The sequence below is a fragment of the Lissotriton vulgaris genome, chromosome 7, assembly GCF_964263255.1.
Source record: "Lissotriton vulgaris chromosome 7, aLisVul1.2, whole genome shotgun sequence".
Classification (NCBI taxonomy): Eukaryota; Metazoa; Chordata; class Amphibia; order Caudata; family Salamandridae; genus Lissotriton; species Lissotriton vulgaris.
The window spans coordinates 1,751,673,741-1,751,696,967 of NC_141695.1; the positions used below are offsets into that span (position 1 = coordinate 1,751,673,741).

Here is a 23,227-nt window from a genome sequence, read left to right on the forward strand (position 1 = left end):
TCGTGGAATCGAACAAGGAGGTGGCAGCAGGGTTAGGCAGGCTAACCACTGCCATAACCCAATCATCTAGCAGACAGGAGGAGCATGAGCTGGTGCGCAGGCGGGATGCCCGGGTGCTGAACCGCGCCATGAGCCGCCTTGCTGCGGCGACGGCACAACTGTGCCATCGCAGCGCGAACATGGAATCTAGCCTGAGTCAGCATACGGCAGAGCTCACAAGGGGGATGGCCCGGATCACCACTGCTATGGAGGCCATGATTATTTCGAACACGGCCTCCAATCCTGCCCTGGACCTGGGTGATGCTGGGGACAGCAGCAGCCGCAGCAGCCCGGCCAGCGCTGCGTCGGAGCCACGTAGGAGCACCAGGCGCTCCGCTGATGCTGCTGGGCATTCAGAGGGGGCTGAGGGACACCCCAGTGGGTCTGGCAAGCGGGCAAAGAAATAGCCTTGCAAGGGCGGGTGAGGCAACCTGAACCTTGGACTTTTGTTTTTTTCCTATACACCATTTTTTGTTGCACATCAGTGCTGTAACTGTGTTGCAACAGTATTAAAATTTGTTTTTTCCCAACCAACATTTAGCTGTCTTTGCATCTGTACTCACTCAGAAATAGTTCTCAGTAATCTCCTCACGTCTGTATCTGCCATCACTTGGCGTACACACCCCAGCTGGCTGTGTCAGTGGCACAGCTTCGTCGTCGTCATGGTCCTCGTAGTCAGACAACTCCACCTCAGTGCCCTTCTTCACCGCAAGGTTGTGTAACATTGCACATACAGCTATGATCTTGCAGCAGGTGATGGGGGTATACTGCCTTGCACCTCCACTCTTGTGCAGGCATCTGAATCTACTTTTCCAGATGCCAAAGGTCCATTCGACAACATTCCTTGTGCGTATGTGGGCCCGGTTATACCTCCTTTGGCTGGGTGTGGAGGGGTTGAGGTAGGGGGTGAGTATGAATGAGCGGAGGGCATATGCACTGTCGCCTGGAAGAGAAAGGGGTTACATTACACACATGCATACATGTATTCCACCTAGCTACTATGTGTTATGGGGGTCTGATGATGTGTCTCACCTAGGAGGTATCCTTCACCAAATTCGCCAGCCATCAGCCGTGCATAGATGCCGCTCTGTTGGAAAATATAGGAGTCATGGGTACTCCCTGGAAATTTTGCAACCAGGTCTGTGATGGTGCACTTTGCATTGCAGATCACCTGCACGTTGATGGTGTGTGTAGACTTGCGATTGCGGTATATGTATTCGGTGTCCGCTGGTGGGCAAATCGGAATGTGCGTGCCATCTATGCAACCGATGATTTGGGGAAATTGTGCCATCTGGTAGAAGTCAGCTTTGGTTTGTAGCAGTTCTGCGTGGGTTGCAGGGAAAGAGATGTATTGGTCCATCCTGTGTATCATGGCGTCAAGGAATGTGTGGAAGAACCTTGACAGGCTGCTCTGGCTCACCCCTCCTGCTGCTGCTACTCCACTTTGATAGCTGCCAGACGCTAGCAGGTGTAGGCTGCATAGCACCTGGATGTGCGCAGGGATGGCGTGTGCCCTTGGGGTGTGGTGGTCCAAGAATGGCTTGAGATCCCTGATGAGCTCAAGTATGGTGTCAGAGTCCAGCCTGTATCTCTGTAGTATCTCTGCCTCTGTGAGCATGAACAGGGTTATCCTCTGTCTGTAGACCTGTTCATTTCTTAGCCATTCCCTCTGTCCTTCCTGCTGTAGCCGTAGCCGCCTCGCAATGACATAGAAAGCTGCCATCCTGCAAGTTGCAATGCATTTTGGGCCTGTTTATATGGGTTGGAGTTGGTTACCACCTGATTGCAATCCATGGTAAATACCGAGTGAATTCTACCGATTTTGAGCCGATTTCGGTGTTTCTGTGCCTCCCTACATCTCCCCATCTGTCGGAATCGGGGAATTTCCCGATCGGCGAATCATACGATTCGGCATGTTTTCCGATTCGGCTCATGTCCGAATCGGTCTATCTACCGATTCGGTACATGGACCGAATCGGTGATTTTCCGATTCGGTGTCACTAACGATTCGGTACATGGACCGAATCGGTGATTTTCCGAATCGGTGTCACTAACGATTCGGTACATGGACCGAATCGGTGATTTTCCGATTCGGTGTCACTACCGAATCGGTACATGGACCGATTCGGTGAATTTCCGAATCGGTGTCACTACCGATTCGGTACATGGACCGATTCGGTGTTTGCATCCGATTCGGTGTTTTTCCGATTCGTTACATATCCGATTTTCGGTATGTACGTATCGGATTCTTTCCCCTTCGGTACTCATTCCGATTCGGTTTTCACTCCGATTCTTTATGTTTTTTGTTCCCTACATCTCGATGGCTGTTTACCGATCGGTAAGGGCCAAAAATCGGTATTTTCGTCCGTTACCGATCGGTAACGCCCTACCTACATCGGGCCCATAGTCTCTTAGAATCATATATTTCTTTTTAAATGAACATCGCCACTTTATTTGCTAATCACCCTAGGGCCACTCTAAGAGATCACACAACCAGCCTGGCCAAACACAGCCCAAGTATAACCTAAGAGGTACGTTTTTTCATAGCATTACAGGCGATCACAAGACTGTAGGAATCAACTGTACTTTGTTTTAACATGTTATTTATTACAAATTTTAATGAGAGTTTACCAACAAATTTGTTCGTGAATTTTATGTGTATCAGAGGTTGTGCCGCTCTTTTATGATTTAAATGAAATCAAATGAAAGTCATTTAATTCTCATAAATCTTCTAGAATTGCGGGCGATTTGTTTGGCTCTCAAGGCCTTTCTTCCCTCCCTTGGCGGTCAGTCAGTTCTGGTCCTGACGGACAACACTACAGCGATGTGGTACATCAACAAACAGGGAGGAGTAGGGTTGTATCCTCTCTGCAGAGAGTTTCTGCAGCTCTGGTCCTGTGTTCAGGACAAGTGGATTTGCGTAATTGTGAATCATCTGGCCGGAGTGCTGAATGTGCGTGCGGACAGTCTCAGTCGGCAATACTCGGCCAATCACAAGTGGTGTCTCCATCCGGAGGTGGTCCACCACATTTTCAGAATGTTGGGGTTTACTTGGTTGGACCGGTTTGCCACTAACGAGAACGCACACTGCTCCTCATTCTGCAGTCTCCAGTATCGGATGCGGGGAGCGTTGAGGGACGTGTTTCAATTAGATTGGAGTATTCTACTTCTTTACGCGTTTCCTCCCACAACCTTGATTTCCCAGGCTCTGAGGAAGATTTGCCAAAACTGAGTCCAAGTCATAATAATCACCCCGAATTGGCCAAAAAGAGTGTGGTACACAGACTTTCTTCATCTGTCATCGCACTCTCCACTCCGTATCACTCTCAGGTCAGATCTCCTCTCGCAGTCGCAGGGGCAGGTTCTACACCCCCACCTCCAGAGCATTCACCTTCATGCTTGGAGAATGAACCTGATTCAGAAAAGGGGGTGGTGATGAACAGAGTGTCTGAATTAAGCAGACCACTCTTACCCAGTCCAAAGATCAGGGCTTGATCCATCACCGTTTTTTATCTCACTGCACCATCCCAGCTCAGAACCTGGCTACATGCAAATTAGTCTGTTCCTGTCCCAGTGCATGATGGGAACAGGGCAAACCAAACTACCAAGCCAATTCTTATACTGGGAAGGAAACAAGCTTCCGGGGACCGGTTTCTGGCATTTCAGCCGTCGTCGGCCCGGCTTGCTTGAATCCTGATGGTGCAATGAGCAAGGGTCTCACATCTGAGTATACCCTTCCACGCTTATGGTGGACAAAATGATTCAGAAAATGGGGTGGTGATGAACAGAGTGTCTGAATTAAGCAGACCACTCTTACCCAGTCCAAAGATCAGGGCTTGATCCATCACCGTTTTTTAGCTCACTGCACCATCCCAGCTCAGAACCTGGCTACATGCAAATTAGTCTGTTCCTGTCCCAGTGCATGATGGGAACAGGGCAAACCAAACTACCAAGCCAATTCTTATATATGGGAAGGAAACAAGCTTCCGGGGACCGGTTTCTGGCATTTCAGCCGTCGTCGGCCCGGCTTGCTTGAATCCTGATGGTGCAATGAGCAAGGGACTCACATCTGAGTATACCCTTCCACGCTCATGGTGGACAAAATGATTCAGAAAAGGGGGTGGTGATGAACAGAGTGTCTGAATTAAGCAGACCACTCTTACCCAGTCCAAAGATCAGGGCTTGATCCATCACCGTTTTTTAGCTCACTGCACCATCCCAGCTCAGAACCTGGCTACATGCAAATTAGTCTGTTCCTGTCCCAGTGCATGATGGGAACAGGGCAAACCAAACTACCAAGCCAATTCTTATACTGGGAAGGAAACAAGCTTCCGGGGACCGGTTTCTGGCATTTCAGCCGTCGTCGGCCCGGCTTGCTTGAATCCTGATGGTGCAATGAGCAAGGGACTCACATCTGAGTATACCCTTCCACGCTTATGGTGGACAAAATGATTCAGAAAAGGGGGTGGTGATGAACAGAGTGTCTGAATTAAGCAGACCACTCTTACCCAGTCCAAAGATCAGGGCTTGATCCATCACCGTTTTTTAGCTCACTGCACCATCCCGGAGAATGAACCTGGCAACCTGAGTTCTTTCTCTCTCCCACCGAATGTGGTGGATGTTATTTTATCGGACAGAAGACACCACCTAATTTGTTTATTCCTGTCGATGGGCCAGATTTGTTAAGTGGTGTGGATGGAGTTTGATTGACCCCTTGAAGGTCCATTTATCGGATGTTCTTAGCTTTTCAATTTCCTTGGCCTAGCAAGGTCTTTTTAAAAAGAAAATGTAATCGATTTTATAGCGTTACATAATACAAACAACGTAACATAAACCCGTTGTATCACGTGTGGTCATGACAGCATGACAGTGCATAATACCTGTTACAGTTTAACACTGGTTGGCTTAAGGCGACTACATTCCACCCAGAAGTCCAAACAAAAATTCTGGACATGCCTTATGAGAGTCAGCTTCTTTTTGGCACTCATATTGACGAAGCTCTTCAAGGCATAAAAAAGGATACAGACACGGCCAGGGCTTTGGGTACCCCTCAATTTAAAAAGCCCCCTTTTTGAGGCTCAAGGGGTAGAAGACAGTCTTCCACTAGAGAGAACTGCCAACAATATAGGTCTCCCTATTCCTCCTCCAACCAGCAATATCGTCCACAATTCCAACAGCGCCAACAGCAGCAATCTCCATTCACTAAGTCCTCCTTTCACGGAAAGGGCGGACGACAGAAGGATTCCTCCCAGCATCAATTACTTTTCTCTACTGCTGGTCTCCATTTCCTCTCCACCCTCCAAAGTAGGGGGAAAATTTCCCATTTTTTACACAATTGGAAACAAATAACAACGGACCGTTGGGTTCTTCAACTGGTATAATTTGGACACTCACTGGAGTTCGTTCAGACTCCTCCACAGACCCCTCCCCGGCCTATGCTTCACAAAAATCTGCGCCTTTAACTCCAGGAAATCTCACTAATGATCCAGAAAGGAGCTATAGAGCGGGTTCCTCTTCGTCAGCGAGGGAAGGGGTTTTACTCCCGTTTTTTCCTGGTGCGAAAAAGGAGACGAAATGGAGACCAAACCTAGATTTGAGAAGTCTCAACAAGTTCTTAAAGAAACAATCATTTCGCATGGTCACCATTCAAGAGGTGCTGCAACTTCTCAATGCAAATGACTACTTGGTATCTTTGGATCTTCAAGATGCCTATTTTCATATCCCTATCCACAGGAATCACAACAAATTTCTGAGGTTCGCTGTGGCAGGCAGACATTACCAATTCCGAGTCCTGCCCTTCGGACTCAAGTCAGCCCACACATTTTCACAAAATGCCTATCTCCAGTGGCTGCATACCTCAGGCAACAACGTCACCAAGGTTTTCCCTATCTCGACGACTGGCTCGTCAAGGCACCTTCTCTAGATGTCGCGAACAGATCTTCCAACGTCTGTCTACAGCTTTTCAGTCGCCTGGGGCTCACTCTCAATCAGGACAAGTCCATCCTCCAACCTTCTCAACAGATAACTGTTAGACGGAGACCCGGAGGGTCGGCCGAGTACAGGGGGAGAGGCCTCCGGTGAGGGCCTTCTCCGGTGATCGTACAGACAAGTAACTTCCCCCCCACAGATGGACATCACACAAAGATGAGTTCTGCACACTTTATATAGAAATCTCGAGGCAAGGTGATAAGCGATACAGCGGGACCAGGATACGAGGATCCTGCCAATTCTAGTCTCTTTGGGGTAAAGGGGTAGCGGGACAGTCTTAGTACCGGTCCGGTACGGGAGCAGTAGGAGATGGAGCTCACAATCCTCGAGCTGGAGAGTTCGCAAGGATGGGCTGCGGCAGCGCCAGCAGGCTTCGTAGATGGTTTCACGATGAAGAGGGCCGCGGCAGCGCCAGCAGGCTTCGAAGATGGTTTCACGATGAAGAGGGCCGCGGCAGCGCCAGCAGGCTTCGAAGATGGTTTCACGATGAAGAGGGCCGCGGCAGCGCCAGCAGGCTTCGAAGATGGTTTCACGATGAAGAGGGCCGCGGCAGCGCCAGCAGGCTTCGAAGATGGTTCACAAGAAGGAGCCGCGGCAGCGCCAGCAGGCCTCCAAGGATGAGTTCGTCTCGATGTCTCTCGACTCCAGGATACAACTGCCCTCCTGTTCTGGAGCTGCCCCAGTTATAGGTCTGGCGCCCTTTGATGTCCGGACCCTCGCACTTGGAGGTCGGGAGGTCCGGGATGAGGGAGTCCAGACACCCAGCAGGGGGGTGGAGCCAGCGCCCGGGGAGGCTGGGGGCGATCGACACCTGGCGGAGGAGAGCCATCAACACTTTTTCTCCCATTGACCTGCCAAGTGGTCTCTTCACCCCCTGGGTGGATGGTGGTGCCTCGATGTCGGGGCCTGGCCAGGCCCGGGGTTGGGGTCGATCTGAGGCCACGCAGCCTTGTCGTGTAGTGTCCAAAATGGCGGCTGGGCCGGGGGCCGGGGTGCTGAAAGGGGCCCGGGCCAGCCGATACCGGGGGGTTCAGGAGCTGGGATTCCGTTGGTGATGGGCCGTTGGTTGCCCCGGTGGGTTGCCGGGATGGTTCTTGTGGAGGACATAGGAGGAGCAGGGGTCCGGACCCCGCCATGCGGGGAGGGACCGGGCCTACCATGCGGCCTGTCCAACATGCGTCCCCCCCAGCTGAAGGCAGGGAGAGTCACCCATCTCCTTGGGTACTCTCCTCGCCGAGGCGGAAGAAGCGTGACAGGCCGTCTGCGTTGGCGTGGTCTTGGCCTGGACGATGCTCCACAGTGAAGTCCATCCCCTGCAGGGAGATGGACCAGCGCAACAACTTTGGGTTCTCCCCCCGCATCTGCATTAGCCATTGCAGGGGGCGGTGATCTGTTTGCACCCGGAAGTGGGTACCGAAGAGATAGGGCCGGAGCTTCTTGAGGGCCCACACCACTGCGAAGGCCTCCCGTTCGATGGTGCTCCAGCGCTGCTCTCGGGCCAGCAGGCGTCGGCTGATGAAGGCCACTGGTTGGTCAACTCCCTCGGTGTTGAGTTGGGAGAGGACGGCCCCCACGCCATGATCTGAGGCGTCTGTCTGTACTATGAACTCCCGGCTGTAGTCGGGGGCCTGGAGCACGGGGCGGTGCACATGGCGGACTTCAATTTCTCAAAAGCCGCCTGGCAGTCAGGAGTCCAGTTGACGTTTTTGGGGTTTTTCTTGGATGTGAGTTCTGTGAGGGGCCCCACAATGCTGCCATAGTCTTTTACAAAGCGCCGGTAGTACCCGGTGAGCCCCAAGAAGGCTCGGACCTCTGTTTGGGTGACCGGAGGTTCCCAGGCCTGGATGGCAGCGATCTTGAGCTGGAGGGGGGCCACCAGGCCGCTTCCCACCTGGTGTCCCAGGTATGTCACGGACCCTTGGCCAATCTGGCATTTGCTGGCTTTGATGGTAAGCCCGGCCTGCCGGAGGGCGTTCAGGACCTCCTGGAGGTGGTGGAGGTGTTCTGCCCAGTGGCAACTGTACACAGCAATATCGTCCAGATAGGCGGCGCTGAATTCCTCGAGGCCCACCAGTACCTGGTTCACGAGTCTCTGGAAGGTGGCGGGGGCGTTCTTCATGCCCAATGGCATCACCTTGAAGTGGTAGTGGCCATCCGGGGTAGAGAAGGCGGATCGCTCTTGGGCCCCTGGGGTGAGGCCGATCTGCCAGTAGCCCGCTGTTAAGTCGAAGATGCTCAGGTAGCGGGCGGCCCCATGCGGTCAATCAGCTCATCTGCCCGGGGGATGGGATGAGCGTCGGTCCTGGTAACGGCGTTCAGGTCCCGATAGTCCACGCAGAACCTGAGCTCGGGGGTGACGCCGGGGCGGCCGCCTTGGGGACCAGCACGACCGGGCTGGCCCAGGGGCTGTCAGAGGGCTCGATCACTCCCAGAGCCAGCATTTTGGAGACTTCTGTCTGGATGCAGGCGCGAACCCGATCCGGCACACGGTACGTCCTGTGTCGGATAGGGGGGCTATCCCCGGTATCGACGTCGTGAAGGCACCAGGGGGTGACCCCGGGGATGAGTGAAAACAGGTCGGAAAATTGGAGCAGAAGGTCTCGACAGTCTTGGCGTTGCTCTGGGTACAAGGCATCGGAGAGTCTGACCCCTTCCACGGAGCCGTCCTTTTCGAGCGTTTTCAGCAGGTCAGGGAGAGGCTCAGAGTCTTCTTCAGCCCCACTGTCGGTAGCCATCAGGAGGCTAAGTTCTGAACGCACGAAGTGGGGTTTGAGTCTGTTGGTGTGGAGGACCCGTAGGGGGTTCCGGGGTGACTCCATGTCGATCAGGTAGGTGACTGGACCCTTACGCTCTACTACTTTGAAGGGCCCCATCCATTTGTCCTGTAGGGCGCAAGGTTCAACCGGGGACATCACCCAGACCTGTTGTCCCGGCTCGAACTCGATGGAGGAGGCATGCTGATCATACCAGCGCTTCATATCTTCTTGACTGGCCTCCAGGTTGGCCTTGGCAAGTTCCCGGAACCGCCGGGTCTGGTTACGGAGGGTCAGGAGGTACTTGTATACATCCGGAGGAGTCTTCTGAGGGGCCACCTCCCACCCTTCTTTGACCAGGCTGAGGGGGCCCCGGACGGGGTGTCCATACAGTAGTTCGAACGGACTGAAGCCCAGGGATTTCTGGGGGACTTCCCTGTAAGCGAACAGGAGGCACGGGAGTAGCAGGTCCCATTGGCGACGTAGGGGTTCTTCTAGGCCCATGATCATTCCCTTAAGGGTGCGGTTAAACTGCTCTACCAACCCATTTCCTTGCGGGTGATAGGGGGTCGTGAATTTGTAGGTGACCCCGCACTGTTGCCATAGGGACTTCATGTACTTGGAGATAAAGTTCGTCCCCCTGTCACTGACGACTACCCGGGGGAAGCCCACCCGTGAGAAGATCCCCATCAGGGCTCGGCCCACCACGGGCGCCGTCACGGTCCGAAGAGGAATGGCCTCGGGATAGCGGGTGGCGTGGTCCACCAGGACCAGGATGAACCGGTGTCCTTGTGCTGTCCGGGGCTCCAGGGGCCCCACAATGTCTATTCCCACCCGTTCAAACGGGGTGGTGACGATGGGAAAAGGCTGCAGGGGTGCTTTGAGTTTTCGCCCGCTCTTCCCGCTGGCCTGGCAGGTAGGGCAGGCCCGGCAATGGTTGGTTACATCATTCCGCATCTTCGGCCAGTAGAAGTGGGTCACTAGGCGGCTGTATGTTTTGTCCTGCCCCAGGTGTCCGGCAAGAGGCACATCGTGTGCTAGGTTCAAGAGGAAGTCTCTGAAGCGGAGGGGAACCACCAGTACCCGGCTGGCCCCCAACTCGGCAATCTTTTGCTCACTGTAGAGCAGGTCATTGTCCCAATAAATCCAGTGGGCCCCCGAGGAGTCTCCTGCGTTCTGGGTGAGGGCTTGCTGTCGGAGTCCCTCGAGAGAGGGACACGTTCTCTGCTCCTGTCGGAATTGTTCCTGAGTAGGGCCCCCCTCTTGACGCCACTGGGCCAGTTCTGGAAGGCCCCGGAGCCGATCAAGTCCTTCTTCGCTGGACTCCGGGGAGCTGGGCTCCGGGGCTGCTCCTTCGGGGACGATCGGCGGTGGGGGTTCTGGCCATTCTGGTTCTTCGGGGCTGGAGATGGCGCGGGCGGCCATGGACCGGGTCGTTACGCAGACCCATTCAGGGAGACCCAGCATCCCCAGGTGCTCTCTTCGCTCCACGGCGGACCAGGGGGAACTTTCAAGGTCGTTCCCCAGAAGGCAGTCTACTGGGGCATCGTCGCGGACAGTCACTTTTAGCATGCCAGATACCCCTCCCCACTCGAAGGGGACGCAGGCCATCCGACACAGGCTCTCGGAGTTGTCGGCCGACCGTACTGGGCAAAGAACATTTGGTAAGATCTGGTCCTGGGTTACCAGATGGCAGCGGACTGCGGTCACACTGGCCCCGGTGTCGCGGAGGGCTTCAGCCCGGTGTCCATTAATGGTGACCCACTGGCTGTACTTCTGCGTGTTGGCGGGAAGGGGTGCCCGCGGAATCAGGTCTCTTTCCCCTAGACAGACCAGGGACATGGCGGCGGGTTCCCACTCGGGCTGGTCTGGCCCGTACCTTTCGGGGTCTTCTGGGGCCTGTTCTTCTCCCAGGGCGGCGGCAGCGACCTGGCGGGGCATGTGACTCTGGTTTTTCGGGCAGTTGAGATCATTGGCGTAGTGGCCGGGTCGTTGGCATCGGTGGCAGGTAACGTTGGTGCGGAACCCTGGCCGCGTCGGAGGGCTTCCTCTTCTGGCCGGGGGCGGGGTGTTGCTGGTGGTGGGCACCGGGACGAGCTGCGGCAGCGCCAGCAGGCCTCCAAGGATGAGTTTGTCTCGGTGTCTCTCGACTCCAGGATACAACTGCCCTCCTGTTCTGGACCTGCCCCAGTTATAGGTCTGGCGCCCTTTGATGTCCGGACCCTCGCACTTGGAGGTCGGGAGGTCCGGGATGAGGGAGTCCAGACACCCAGCAGGGGGTGGAGCCAGCGCCCGGGGAGGCTGGGGGCGATCGACACCTGGCGGAGGAGAGCCATCGACACTCCTTCTCCCATTGACCTGCCAAGTGGTCTCTTCACCCCCTGGGTGGATGGTGGTGCCTCGATGTCGGGGTCTGGCCAGGCCCGGGGTTGGGGTCGATCTGAGGCCACGCGGCCTTGTCGTGTAGTGTCCAAAATAGCGGCTGGGCCGGGGGCCGGGGTGCTGAAAGGGGCCCGGGCCAGCCGATACCGGGGAGTTCAGGAGCTGGGGTTCCGTTGGTGATGGGCCGTTGGTTGCCCCGGTGGGTTGCCGGGATGGTTCTTGTGGAGGACATAGGAGGAGCAGGGGTCCGGGCCCCGCCATGCGGCGAGGGACCAGGCCTTCCATGCGGCCTGTCCAACAATAACTTTTCTGGGTGCTATTCTCGATACAAACCAGAAGAAAGCTTTCCCGTCACAAGGGCGACGGTGCAAACTTCTTCACCTGGCAAACCGCATAAGATCCAGGAAGTTCCTCTCAGTACGCCTGTTCAAATCCCTTCTCGGGATGATGTCATCCTGTATTCTGTTGGTTCCCTACTGTCGCCTCCACATGATTCCTCTCCAGGAATCTCTCTCCACTCAGTGGATTTAAGCCAAATGATCCTTCAACGATGTCGTTCAAGTGACCCCTCAGATGGTCACTGCTCTACAGTGGTGGACTCGTCCACAGAATCTTTCTCAAGGCCTGCCCTTCTTACTTCCCGCCTCTCCACAAATAATCACAAGGGATGCGTTCCTGGAGGGTTGGGGAGCTTTCTTCCAAGAACTCCAGATCAGCGGAAAGTGGTTTACTTCCGAACGGAAGCTTCACATAAACCTCCTCGAGCTACGATCTGTTTATCTGGCCCTCCTGGCGTTCTTGCTCAGGATCAAAGGTTCTGTAGTGCTTGTCCGGACGGACAATACTATGACAATTCACTACCTAAACAAGCAGGGGCGTAGTCGTTCACTGCCACTCTCTCACAAATCTCAAAAGATCTAGAACTAGTTGCTTCTGCACAACATTTCCCTAGGAGCGGAATATGTTCCAGGAACAGACAATGTGCTGGCCGATTCACTAAGCAGGCAACAAATAACATGTCACGAATGGGAGTTGAACCAGCGGACTCTCGACCGCATATGCTCTCAATGGGGCACCCCTCTCTTGGATCTATTTGCCACCCAGCACAACGCCAAATGCCAAAACTTCGCAAGCTGGCATCCCCAATGGGGATCTCTAGGGAATGCATTTTCGATAGCATGATTCAACGTCTTTGCCTAAGCTTTACCACCGATTCCCCTGATTCCGAGGGACCTCAGGAAGTTGAAGGCAGAACCCTGCACGATAATCCTGATAGCTCCAGCGTGGCCTCGCCAGCATAGGTTCACAGAGCTTCATCTTCTCTCCCTGCAACCGCCGATTCCTTTGAAACTAATTCCCTCTCACCTCACAATGGACCAGATACAAGTCCAACATCCGGATCCAGCATATCTCAAATTATCGGCTTGGCTCCTGAGTTCCGAGAGTTCCGTGGCTTAGACATTCCTCCGGACTGCAGGGCAGTTCTGGATCGGGCTCAAGCCGACCGTACCAACAAGACATATTCCTTGAAATGGAAGAGATTCTGCATCTGGTATAAGTCTGCAAATGTACACCCTCTCTCTTCTTCTCCAGAGCAAATATTGCCTTACCTTCTCCATCTGGCGACTTCAGGTCTTGCTCACGCCTCTAATAAAGTTCACCTGGCAGCAATATCCCGTTTCAGGAGATCTTCTACAGGCCCTTCTCTATGGTCAAGTAGACTGATTAAACAATTTCTCAAAGGTCTGTTTAGGACTTTCCCTACCGTAAAGTCTCTACCTCCAACTTGGCAACTCAACATAGTTCTTGCTCAGCTTATGAAACACCCTTTTGAGCAGATACACAATTTCGATCTCAAGTTTCTTTCTTGGAAGACGGCACTCCTTCTAGCCCTTACGTCTGCAAGACGAGTAGGCAGGCTTCATGCATTCTCGATTCAAGACCCTTTTCTTCAATTCAAACATGGTAGGGTTATACTTCGGACTAATTCCAAATTTGTGCCCAAAGTCCCGTCGGACTTTCACCTTAATGAGCGTATAGTCTTGCGAACCTTTTTTCCAAAATCCTCAAACGGCGGCAGAAAGAGCTCTACATTCTCTGGATCTTAAACGCTGCCTTAAATTCTAACTTGACAGAACAAAGGTGTTCCTCAAATCCAAACAACTCTTTGTAGCTTACAGTCTACCTAGGAAAGGTTTTCCACTTACTAAACAAAGTATTTCTCTGTGGATTTCTGGATCTATTACTTTCAGTCACCAGCAAGCGGGCCAACCCTTGCACTCCATGGTTCATGCCCATTCCACTAGGGCGATTTCTACCTCCATGGCACTCTTTGCAGATGTGCCTATCACAGACATTTGTAGAACGGCGACATGGAAGACGCTGCATACATTTGCCAAGTATTACTGTTTAGATACTCATGAAGGATGCTACAGTGGGACAGGCGGTGTTACGTCATCTATTTCAATAGAGGTGAGCCTTCTTTTCATCCCACCATCCTTTTCTTTTTACACACACATTTCTCCATTGTGTTCTCTACTGTTTTTCTTTGATTGCAGTTTGGTAATTTCTATTTTCACATTGATATGTTATTATCTGGTGAACTTGTACATTCTGTGCCATCCGAAATGTGCTTATCATTGCTTACTACTCTTATTCAGGCATGTGAATCTATGAAGATACACTAATACTGGATAAGAAATGCGTTACTTACCTGTAACTGACGTTATCCAGTATTTGTGTCTTTCATAGATTCACATGCAACCCACCTGCCTCCCCTGGAAGAGCTCACCTAGTCCTCTCAGTGATACATCCACTTAGCACTGTGCCTATGAAAATCTGAGGGACTAGAGCTCCTTCCAGGAAGGTTCCAGAGGGTGGTGATAGCTGATTGGTTGTTCTCTAGAGTTTAGTCCTCATTACAAAAGGACCTGGATATGTTACTAATATGTGGCCTTTGGCCTATCTCTCTATATGTCTAATGGGACATTACTTTTCTTATGTAAGGGGGACTCCCATCCCGACGACGGGGAATGATTGATTCAGGCATGTGAATCTATGAAAGATACCATTACTGGATAATTGCAGTTATAGGTAAGTAACACATTTCTTCTAGTGGATACAGTACCTGCCTTTGGATTTCTCACTGACCCACCTCCTCCCTGTTGTTTACCTACATATACGAAAAAGATTTTTGCGCATGACATTCTTGTATTTCTTTGTCATTCACATTGTTATGATGCTTGTTGCTAGGAAATGTCTTGGCTTTAGCTTTTCCTGTTTTCTTTCGTTCTTCTTTTAATCATAGACTGTGTATATTTCTGTATGTATTGTATACTGTGTATAATTGCGATATGTTGTCAATCCACCCGTTCTCCTCGAAGTCACAAAAAATGGGTGGAACTGACGTCAACAAGCCGACTAGGTTTTCTTATGCTCTGGTGACGCAAGCAAAGTCACGAGCGGAGCCGTGCTATTGTGACGTCCTCGTCGACGTGGGAGAGCTATGAAAAAGTTTCAGTGGAATATTGGCGCTGGGTAAATTCAAAAGGTGAGGAATCCACAGGCAGATACTGTATCCACCAGAAAAAGCGTTACAGAAGGTAAGCAACTTGTTCTTCAGGGCTAGTGGGCCCCTCTGGCCCCTTTCTGCCCCGGTGCAGCTGCACTACATTCCTGAATGAGACCTGTAGTTCTTCTGAATGAACTGAGGGCAAGTGTTTGAGGACGTTCAAGTGACTTGTGAGATGGGCGAGTTTAGGCAGCCTGTCATCCATTGAGCAGATAATGCTGTAAGCGTTTCACCAGCAGGTGATACTGGTCATTGGGTGCCTGCAGGCATATGATCTGCTCTGTTGTGAATACACTAAAGAGATGGAACAGCTCTTGGGAAGAAAATTGGGTCTTCTGTGACTCCTGAAGGAAAGGCTGAGTTTGAGTGGGTATGACTGTAGAAGGGGAAGTTTCTGTGGCAAGGAGAAAGGTTACTGTGTTAATGAGGATTTTAAGCCTTCGTATGGGGTGAGTCTTGTTAAAGAGGACGGTTTGATGTTGTTCATTTAAGTTTTGGATTTGACCTCATTTATGATCTGTATGGCCTGTTTTACTCTCGATTGTTATATTTCTTCCTAAAATAAATGTCTTTGGTGTTCTAGACTCAGCAGCATCCCCTACCTTTCAGGTGCCATGAGCCAGTGCAGTGGAAACCATGAGCCTGCCAGGCCATCTGAGCACAGAGGCCACCTACAGCCCCGTGGAGATGTGGATGGGAAACACCCTGGGAGCTCCAGCAAGAGGGTTGGACAGGCATATTCCAGCATCGCTGAGAAACCGAGGATCCAGCGTAGGAAAACCAAACGTGAGCGTAATCATGCCAAATTCAGAAGAACCTCTCTGGAGCAGAGGAGTAGTGACGAGGTTTTCCAGAGGGTGCAGATCTCTCAGCGCTGTGCATGGTCTGCTTCAGCCACATGCCTGAAGAGCATCTGCAGCTCTGAGCCTGCCATTATTACAAAGAACCGTCTCACCCAGCACTTGGGAATGTTCAACCGAGAGGTGAAATCTGCTGACATCGGTCGGCTTCTGGCAGAAGACTCGGATCTGGCTGAGTTGGCACCGGAAAAGTCCATGCACCACCAGGACAGTACAGTAACAGTAGAAGAGGCAAGACCAGTGAATCACAGCCCTGAAGAAAGAGTTGAACCATGTCAGACAGCAGTGCATGAGATGGAGAGCTTAGGTGCGAGGCTTCTGAATGAGAATCGGTGGCATCCTAACAACAGAACTCCAGCGACCAGTCCATGCTCTGAGTACTGTAGCACACACTCCACTCTAACTCCTTTATTAGGACTCCCAGTCAAAGGGACTACAACTTCACGATCCATCAGTGACCAGGATAATACACTCATCCAAAGGGTGCCATTGGATCAGAGAATACCTTTGAGTGACAAGGAGAACACACCCCTTGGAAGGGCCCAATGTGGCCAGAGTAAAGCCTCAAATGACACTGACAGACAGAATCCTGATAGGGTGGCAGTGGGCACGAGGAGTGTACCAGTCAAAGAAGTGGTAGTACAGCTGCTTACCATTCTGAACACCCCACCTGCCTTTGTGGGTCGCAGCCTCATCAATGAAAGACAGCAGAGCATTATGGCCCTCCTTGTGAACCGACATGGATCTGTACCAGACATATCTGGGTTAACCGCCTGCAGAAAGCTGGATTGCAGCAGCACCCCAGGTGCACACAAAGGTAAAGTATGAACTTTACTATCCTAATCTCTGTGCATCACAACTAATTGTGTATTAGCTGCTCTCAGAGGCCCTTTCAGAGAGACACTGGGCACACCGGGGCTACTGGGCCCAACTGTGGGGGTTAGGCCTTTAACTCCTGATGTCCCAGGGCCCAACTTATTATGGGTCCTGAGCAACTGGGCCAAGTGCCCCTTCTGCACTTGACTCTCAGTGATAGCTGTGGTCGAGCTGTCAAGGCTCCCTTCTGTCGGATGTAGATGTAGTTCTGATGGACACATCTGCCTGTGGAGTACTCCCTAAAAGGGGATAAGGTAGTACTACATAAGATCACTTAGACAGTGTTTGAGAAAAGCTTGGAATCAATAATGAAATGTTTGAATGAACCCACGTCACACGCGGAAGTACTGGAGTCATATGCGCAAATAACAGAAACAATCTGGAATACATTGAAAGTAGAAATAAAAATGCGGACTATAAATAATAAGGGGTGGTGCAATAGTAAGTGTGCAAAAGTATACACTGAATTAAAACGGGCATCACACAAAAAGGAAAGGGACAGAACTGAAATAAAGCAGTGTAGGAAGGCGAATAATCGGGCATAAAAATATGTAAATTAGAACTAAAGAATAATACCTGGGCCAACCTGCATAAGGCAAGTATTAATAAGAACAGTACTGCCTTTTGGCGCTTGGGCAAATCCCCTTTTCTGACACAGAGACTACCCCAACTATAGAAATTGCCATTGACGAAGGTCACTGGGTTGAACATTTTTCCAAAATATTTCGACAAGAAGGGCAGGAGGTTGTTGTAGTTGAAAGTGTTGTAAATTACAGTTGTGCACCCTCACCCTTACCAATAGAACTAACTGTCACATTAAGAGAAGTACAATCTGCTTTAAAAGCTAGTAAGGGGGAAGAGGCTCCGGAACCAGACGGACGACCAGTTGATATCTTTAAATATAACATAGAATTATGGGGCCCACTGTTAATGCGAATATTAACCGCCTGCTGAACGATTAGACATGGTCAGAATCCATCATGGTACCAATTTTAAAAAAAGGTGACTGGCAGAATCTGGCATGTTACTGCCCCATTTCTTTGCTAGATTCGGTGGGCAAAGTGGCTAGCCGTATAGTCCTCAATCGGCTCCAACAATGGTCTGAGGACAATATTATAATCTCAGACTTCAATTTAGTTTTAGGGGGGTCTAGGTACAATAGAACAGGGCCTCAATTTAACCATATTAACGGGGAAGTATACAAAGGCCAGAAATGGAAAATTGTACCTGGCCTTTGTTGACCACACTGTCGCTTTTGATTGTGTATCCCATGAAAAATTATGGAGTATCCTAGAGGCAATGGGGGTTAAGGCACCTCTTATTAAATATTTAAGAGAACTATACACAAACGCAAGAGCGCGGGTAAGGTATGGACCCAACGGAGAATGCACAGCGTCGTTCCAAGTGGAGAGAGGGGTTAGACAAGGTTGTGTCCTGGCACCTTTCCTGTTTACACTATATACAAATGGCCTGGAGAAAGCCATGCTGGAAGGGTGTTGGGACTTACCTCAGTTGCAAAAACGTCCAATACCTGCCCTACTCTACGCAGGTGATGCTGTAATTATGGCCCGAACTCCTATAGGCGCTCAGTAGCTATAATGATTTAATGAAAAACTTAGACCCAAAAATAAATACTACAAAAACTTTAATAATGAATTGTGGGAGGGGTGGAAGGAAGCAGAGGGAAATTTTTATAGAGAACAAAAAAGTGGATACCACTACAACGTACTCCTATTTAGGTATTTTAATTGATCAAAAAGGATCGTGGTCTCAGGCCATCAAAATTAGGAAACTTCATTTTATGAGACCGGCAACAGCCCTAGTAAACTTCTCACAAAAGTTAGGAAAAAGGCCCCCAGTAGAGCTGATTAAAATCTACCAAGCTAAGTGCGTTAGTACAGCTATCTACGGGCGGGAATATGGGGCTATTGTGGCGTAAATGATATACAGAGGGTTGAGAACACGTTTTTAAGGTATTTATTGGCTGTTCCACGATCTACATCAACATATATTTGCTACACAGAATTGGGCCTACCATTTATTACAGACACAATAAAGGTGCAACCGGTCTTATTGTGGCACCAGATCTGGACTTCAACAAAAAACGATATTCAGTCGGCAAGTGTTAAGTGACAGCCTTAACTTAGAACATGCCTTAGAGATCAGGTGGTTGAAATACATGAAAGAATTCATGACTGATTTAGGCCAGCCTGAATACTATGAAAATCCTTCTTCGATGGGTTTAATCCCTAGAAAGGATTTTAAAAAACAACGTATGAATCACATGGAGGCAAATAGATTTGCCAGTGAGGCATCAAAGCCCATGGTTCAAAGGAATCAATTGAAGCGCTCAATCCTCGCTATTCAACCACATCTAATATATGTAATGAGAGGTTATGAAAGATTTGTTCTGACACGTTTCAGACTTGACGTATTACACAGTTTGGTAAGCTTTCTGACCATAGATGATTGGTCTAAAACCTTACCAAATTGTCTTTGCGACGGAGTCTCACCCCAATCAACAATTCACATAGTACTATTCTGCAAATTCTATCGAGAGCCGAGGACGAGGTGGATTAAACCCATCTTGAAAATTTGGGGTATGAAGCAATGTCGTCAGGCTTACCTTGCATTACAGTTTTTAGAAAATGAATGTTTTGTAAGAAATATTGTTGTATTTTTAAAACGCACGATTCAATGCAGGAAACATCGTTGATCATTTTCTCACTCTTAAAATATCCTTCTGGGACATTTCGATAATTTGAGATATGAGGCAATGTTGTCTGGCTCTCTTTGCATTGAAGATTTTAGACAATGAACGTTTTGTAAGAAAAGGCACATTATCCTTTAAATCCATGACCAGATGCAGGAAATTGCTTAGAACTTGGTCCCTCTACAAAATTCGTACTCAGGTCTTACCCTTTAAGTATTCCGGTTTAAGTATAACCGGTCCAGTCCTCGGATGCTTGATTCCGGTCTGGGAAAGATATGGCTGTGTAGTTCGGACTGGACTGTTCTCATGGGGCACAGGGTCAGAGCTGATTTGCATAAAGCCATTATCTAACCCAGGGTGGTGTGGAGTGCAAAAAACGATGGATTTAGGCCCAGATCCTTGTACTGGGGTGAATGTAAGACATTGATCTACATTCTGTCCATCAAATTGTTTTTTGTAATTTTCTCCCTTAGTGTACTGGGGTAGCTCAGACGTGGGTCCCAGAGCCTCCACACCACTGGAGTCAAGCTAGCCGGGCTGATGAGAGGTGTTACCTCGAAACCGGTCCGGTCCTCGGATGCTTGATTCCGGTCTGGGAAAGATATGGCTGTGTAGTTCGGACTGGACTGTTCCCATGGGGCACAGGGTCAGAGCTGATTTGCATAAAGCCATTATCTAACCCAGGGTGGTGTGGAGTGCAAAAAACGATGGATTTAGGCCCAGATCCTTGTACTGGGGTGAATGTAAGACATTGATCTACATTCTGTCCATCAAATTGTTTTTTGTAATTTTCTCCCTGAGTGTACTGGGGTAGCTCAGACGTGGGTCCCAGAGCCTCCACACCACTGGAGTCAAGCTAGCCGGGCTGATGAGAGGTGTTACCTCGAAACCGGTCCGGTCCTCGGATGCTTGATTCCGGTCTGGGAAAGATATGGCTGTGTAGTTCGGACTGGACTGTTCCCATGGGGCACAGGGTCAGAGCTGATTTGCATAAAGCCATTATCTAACCCAGGGTGGTGTGGAGTGCAAAAAACAATGGATTTAGGCCCAGATCCTTGTACTGGGGTGAATGTAAGACATTGATCTACATTCTGTCCATCAAATTGTTTTTTGTAATTTTCTCCCTGAGTGTACTGGGGTAGCTCAGACGTGGGTCCCAGAGCCTCCACACCACTGGAGTCAAGCTAGCCGGGCTGATGAGAGGTGTTACCTCGAAACCGGTCCGGTCCTCGGATGCTTGATTCCGGTCTGGGAAAGATATGGCTGTGTAGTTCGGACTGGACTGTTCCCATGGGGCACAGGGTCAGAGCTGATTTGCATAAAGCCATTATCTAACCCAGGGTGGTGTGGAGTGCAAAAAACGATGGATTTAGGCCCAGATCCTTGTACTGGGGTGAATGTAAGACATTGATCTACATTCTGTCCATCAAATTGTTTTTTGTAATTTTCTCCCTGAGTGTACTGGGGTAGCTCAGACGTGGGTCCCAGAGCCTCCACACCACTGGAGTCAAGCTAGCCGGGCTGATGAGAGGTGTTACCTCGAAACCGGTCCGGTCCTCGGATGCTTGATTCCGGTCTGGGAAAGATATGGCTGTGTAGTTCGGACTGGACTGTTCCCATGGGGCACAGGGTCAGAGCTGATTTGCATAAAGCCATTATCTAACCCAGGGTGGTGTGGAGTGCAAAAAATGATGGATTTAGGCCCAGATCCTTGTACTGGGGTGAATGTAAGACATTGATCTACATTCTGTCCATCAAATTGTTTTTTGTAATTTTCTCCCTGAGTGTACTGGGGTAGCTCAGACGTGGGTCCCAGAGCCTCCACACCACTGGAGTCAAGCTAGCCGGGCTGATGAGAGGTGTTACCTCGAAACCGGTCCGGTCCTCGGATGCTTGATTCCGGTCTGGGAAAGATATGGCTATGTAGTTCGGACTGGACTGTTCCCATGGGGCACAGGGTCAGAGCTGATTTGCATAAAGCCATTATCTAACCCAGGGTGGTGTGGAGTGCAAAAAACGATGGATTTAGGCCCAGATCCTTGTACTGGGGTGAATGTAAGACATTGATCTACATTCTGTCCATCAAATTGTTTTTTGTAATTTTCTCCCTGAGTGTACTGGGGTAGCTCAGACGTGGGTCCCAGAGCCTCCACACCACTGGAGTCAAGCTAGCCGGGCTGATGAGAGGTGTTACCTCGAAACCGGTCCGGTCCTCGAATGCTTGATTCCAGTCTGGGAAAGATATGGCTGTGTAGTTCGGACTGGACTGTTCCCATGGGGCACAGGGTCAGAGCTGATTTGCATAAAGCCATTATCTAACCCAGGGTGGTGTGGAGTGCAAAAAACGATGGATTTAGGCCCAGATCCTTGTACTGGGGTGAATGTAAGACATTGATCTACATTCTGTCCATCAAATTGTTTTTTGTAATTTTCTCCCTGAGTGTACTGGGGTAGCTCAGACGTGGGTCCCAGAGCCTCAACACCACTGGAGTCAAGCTAGCCGGGCTGATGAGAGGTGTTACCTCGAAACCGGTCCGGTCCTCGGATGCTTGATTCCGGTCTGAGAAAGATATGGCTGTGTAGTTCGGACTGGACTGTTCCCATGGGGCACAGGGTCAGAGCTGATTTGCATAAAGCCATTATCTAACCCAGGGTGGTGTGGAGTGCAAAAAACGATGGATTTAGGCCCAGATCCTTGTACTGGGGTGAATGTAAGACATTGATCTACATTCTGTCCATCAAATTGTTTTTTGTAATTTTCTCCCTGAGTGTACTGGGGTAGCTCAGACGTGGGTCCCAGAGCCTCCACACCACTGGAGTCAAGCTAGCCGGGCTGATGAGAGGTGTTACCTCGAAACCGGTCCGGTCCTCGGATGCTTGATTCCGGTCTGGGAAAGATATGGCTGTGTAGTTCGGACTGGACTGTTCCCATGGGGCACAGGGTCAGAGCTGATTTGCATAAAGCCATTATCTAACCCAGGGTGGTGTGGAGTGCAAAAAACAATGGATTTAGGCCCAGATCCTTGTACTGGGGTGAATGTAAGACATTGATCTACATTCTGTCCATCAAATTGTTTTTTGTAATTTTCTCCCTGAGTGTACTGGGGTAGCTCAGACGTGGGTCCCAGAGCCTCCACACCACTGGAGTCAAGCTAGCCGGGCTGATGAGAGGTGTTACCTCGAAACCGGTCCGGTCCTCGGATGCTTGATTCCGGTCTGGGAAAGATATGGCTGTGTAGTTCGGACTGGACTGTTCCCATGGGGCACAGGGTCAGAGCTGATTTGCATAAAGCCATTATCTAACCCAGGGTGGTGTGGAGTGCAAAAAACGATGGATTTAGGCCCAGATCCTTGTACTGGGGTGAATGTAAGACATTGATCTACATTCTGTCCATCAAATTGTTTTTTGTAATTTTCTCCCTGAGTGTACTGGGGTAGCTCAGACGTGGGTCCCAGAGCCTCCACACCACTGGAGTCAAGCTAGCCGGGCTGATGAGAGGTGTTACCTCGAAACCGGTCCGGTCCTCGGATGCTTGATTCCGGTCTGGGAAAGATATGGCTGTGTAGTTCGGACTGGACTGTTCCCATGGGGCACAGGGTCAGAGCTGATTTGCATAAAGCCATTATCTAACCCAGGGTGGTGTGGAGTGCAAAAAACGATGGATTTAGGCCCAGATCCTTGTACTGGGGTGAATGTAAGACATTGATCTACATTCTGTCCATCAAATTGTTTTTTGTAATTTTCTCCCTGAGTGTACTGGGGTAGCTCAGACGTGGGTCCCAGAGCCTCCACACCACTGGAGTCAAGCTAGCCGGGCTGATGAGAGGTGTTACCTCGAAACCGGTCCGGTCCTCGGATGCTTGATTCCGGTCTGGGAAAGATATGGCTATGTAGTTCGGACTGGACTGTTCCCATGGGGCACAGGGTCAGAGCTGATTTGCATAAAGCCATTATCTAACCCAGGGTGGTGTGGAGTGCAAAAAACGATGGATTTAGGCCCAGATCCTTGTACTGGGGTGAATGTAAGACATTGATCTACATTCT

General features: G+C 50.5%; 1 protein-coding gene across 1 annotated transcript in view; it reads left to right on the forward strand.

Moving 5' to 3' along the window:
- PRR19 (proline rich 19) overlaps positions 1-23,227 on the forward strand; it is a 116,272-nt gene that overhangs the window by 27,703 nt on the left and 65,342 nt on the right. The window contains exon 2 of the mRNA XM_086933049.1: positions 15,317-16,410. Coding sequence (XP_086789175.1) covers positions 15,348-16,410 — 1,063 coding nt within the window. The 5' untranslated portion in view covers positions 15,317-15,347. The remainder of the gene's footprint in view (positions 1-15,316; positions 16,411-23,227) is intronic.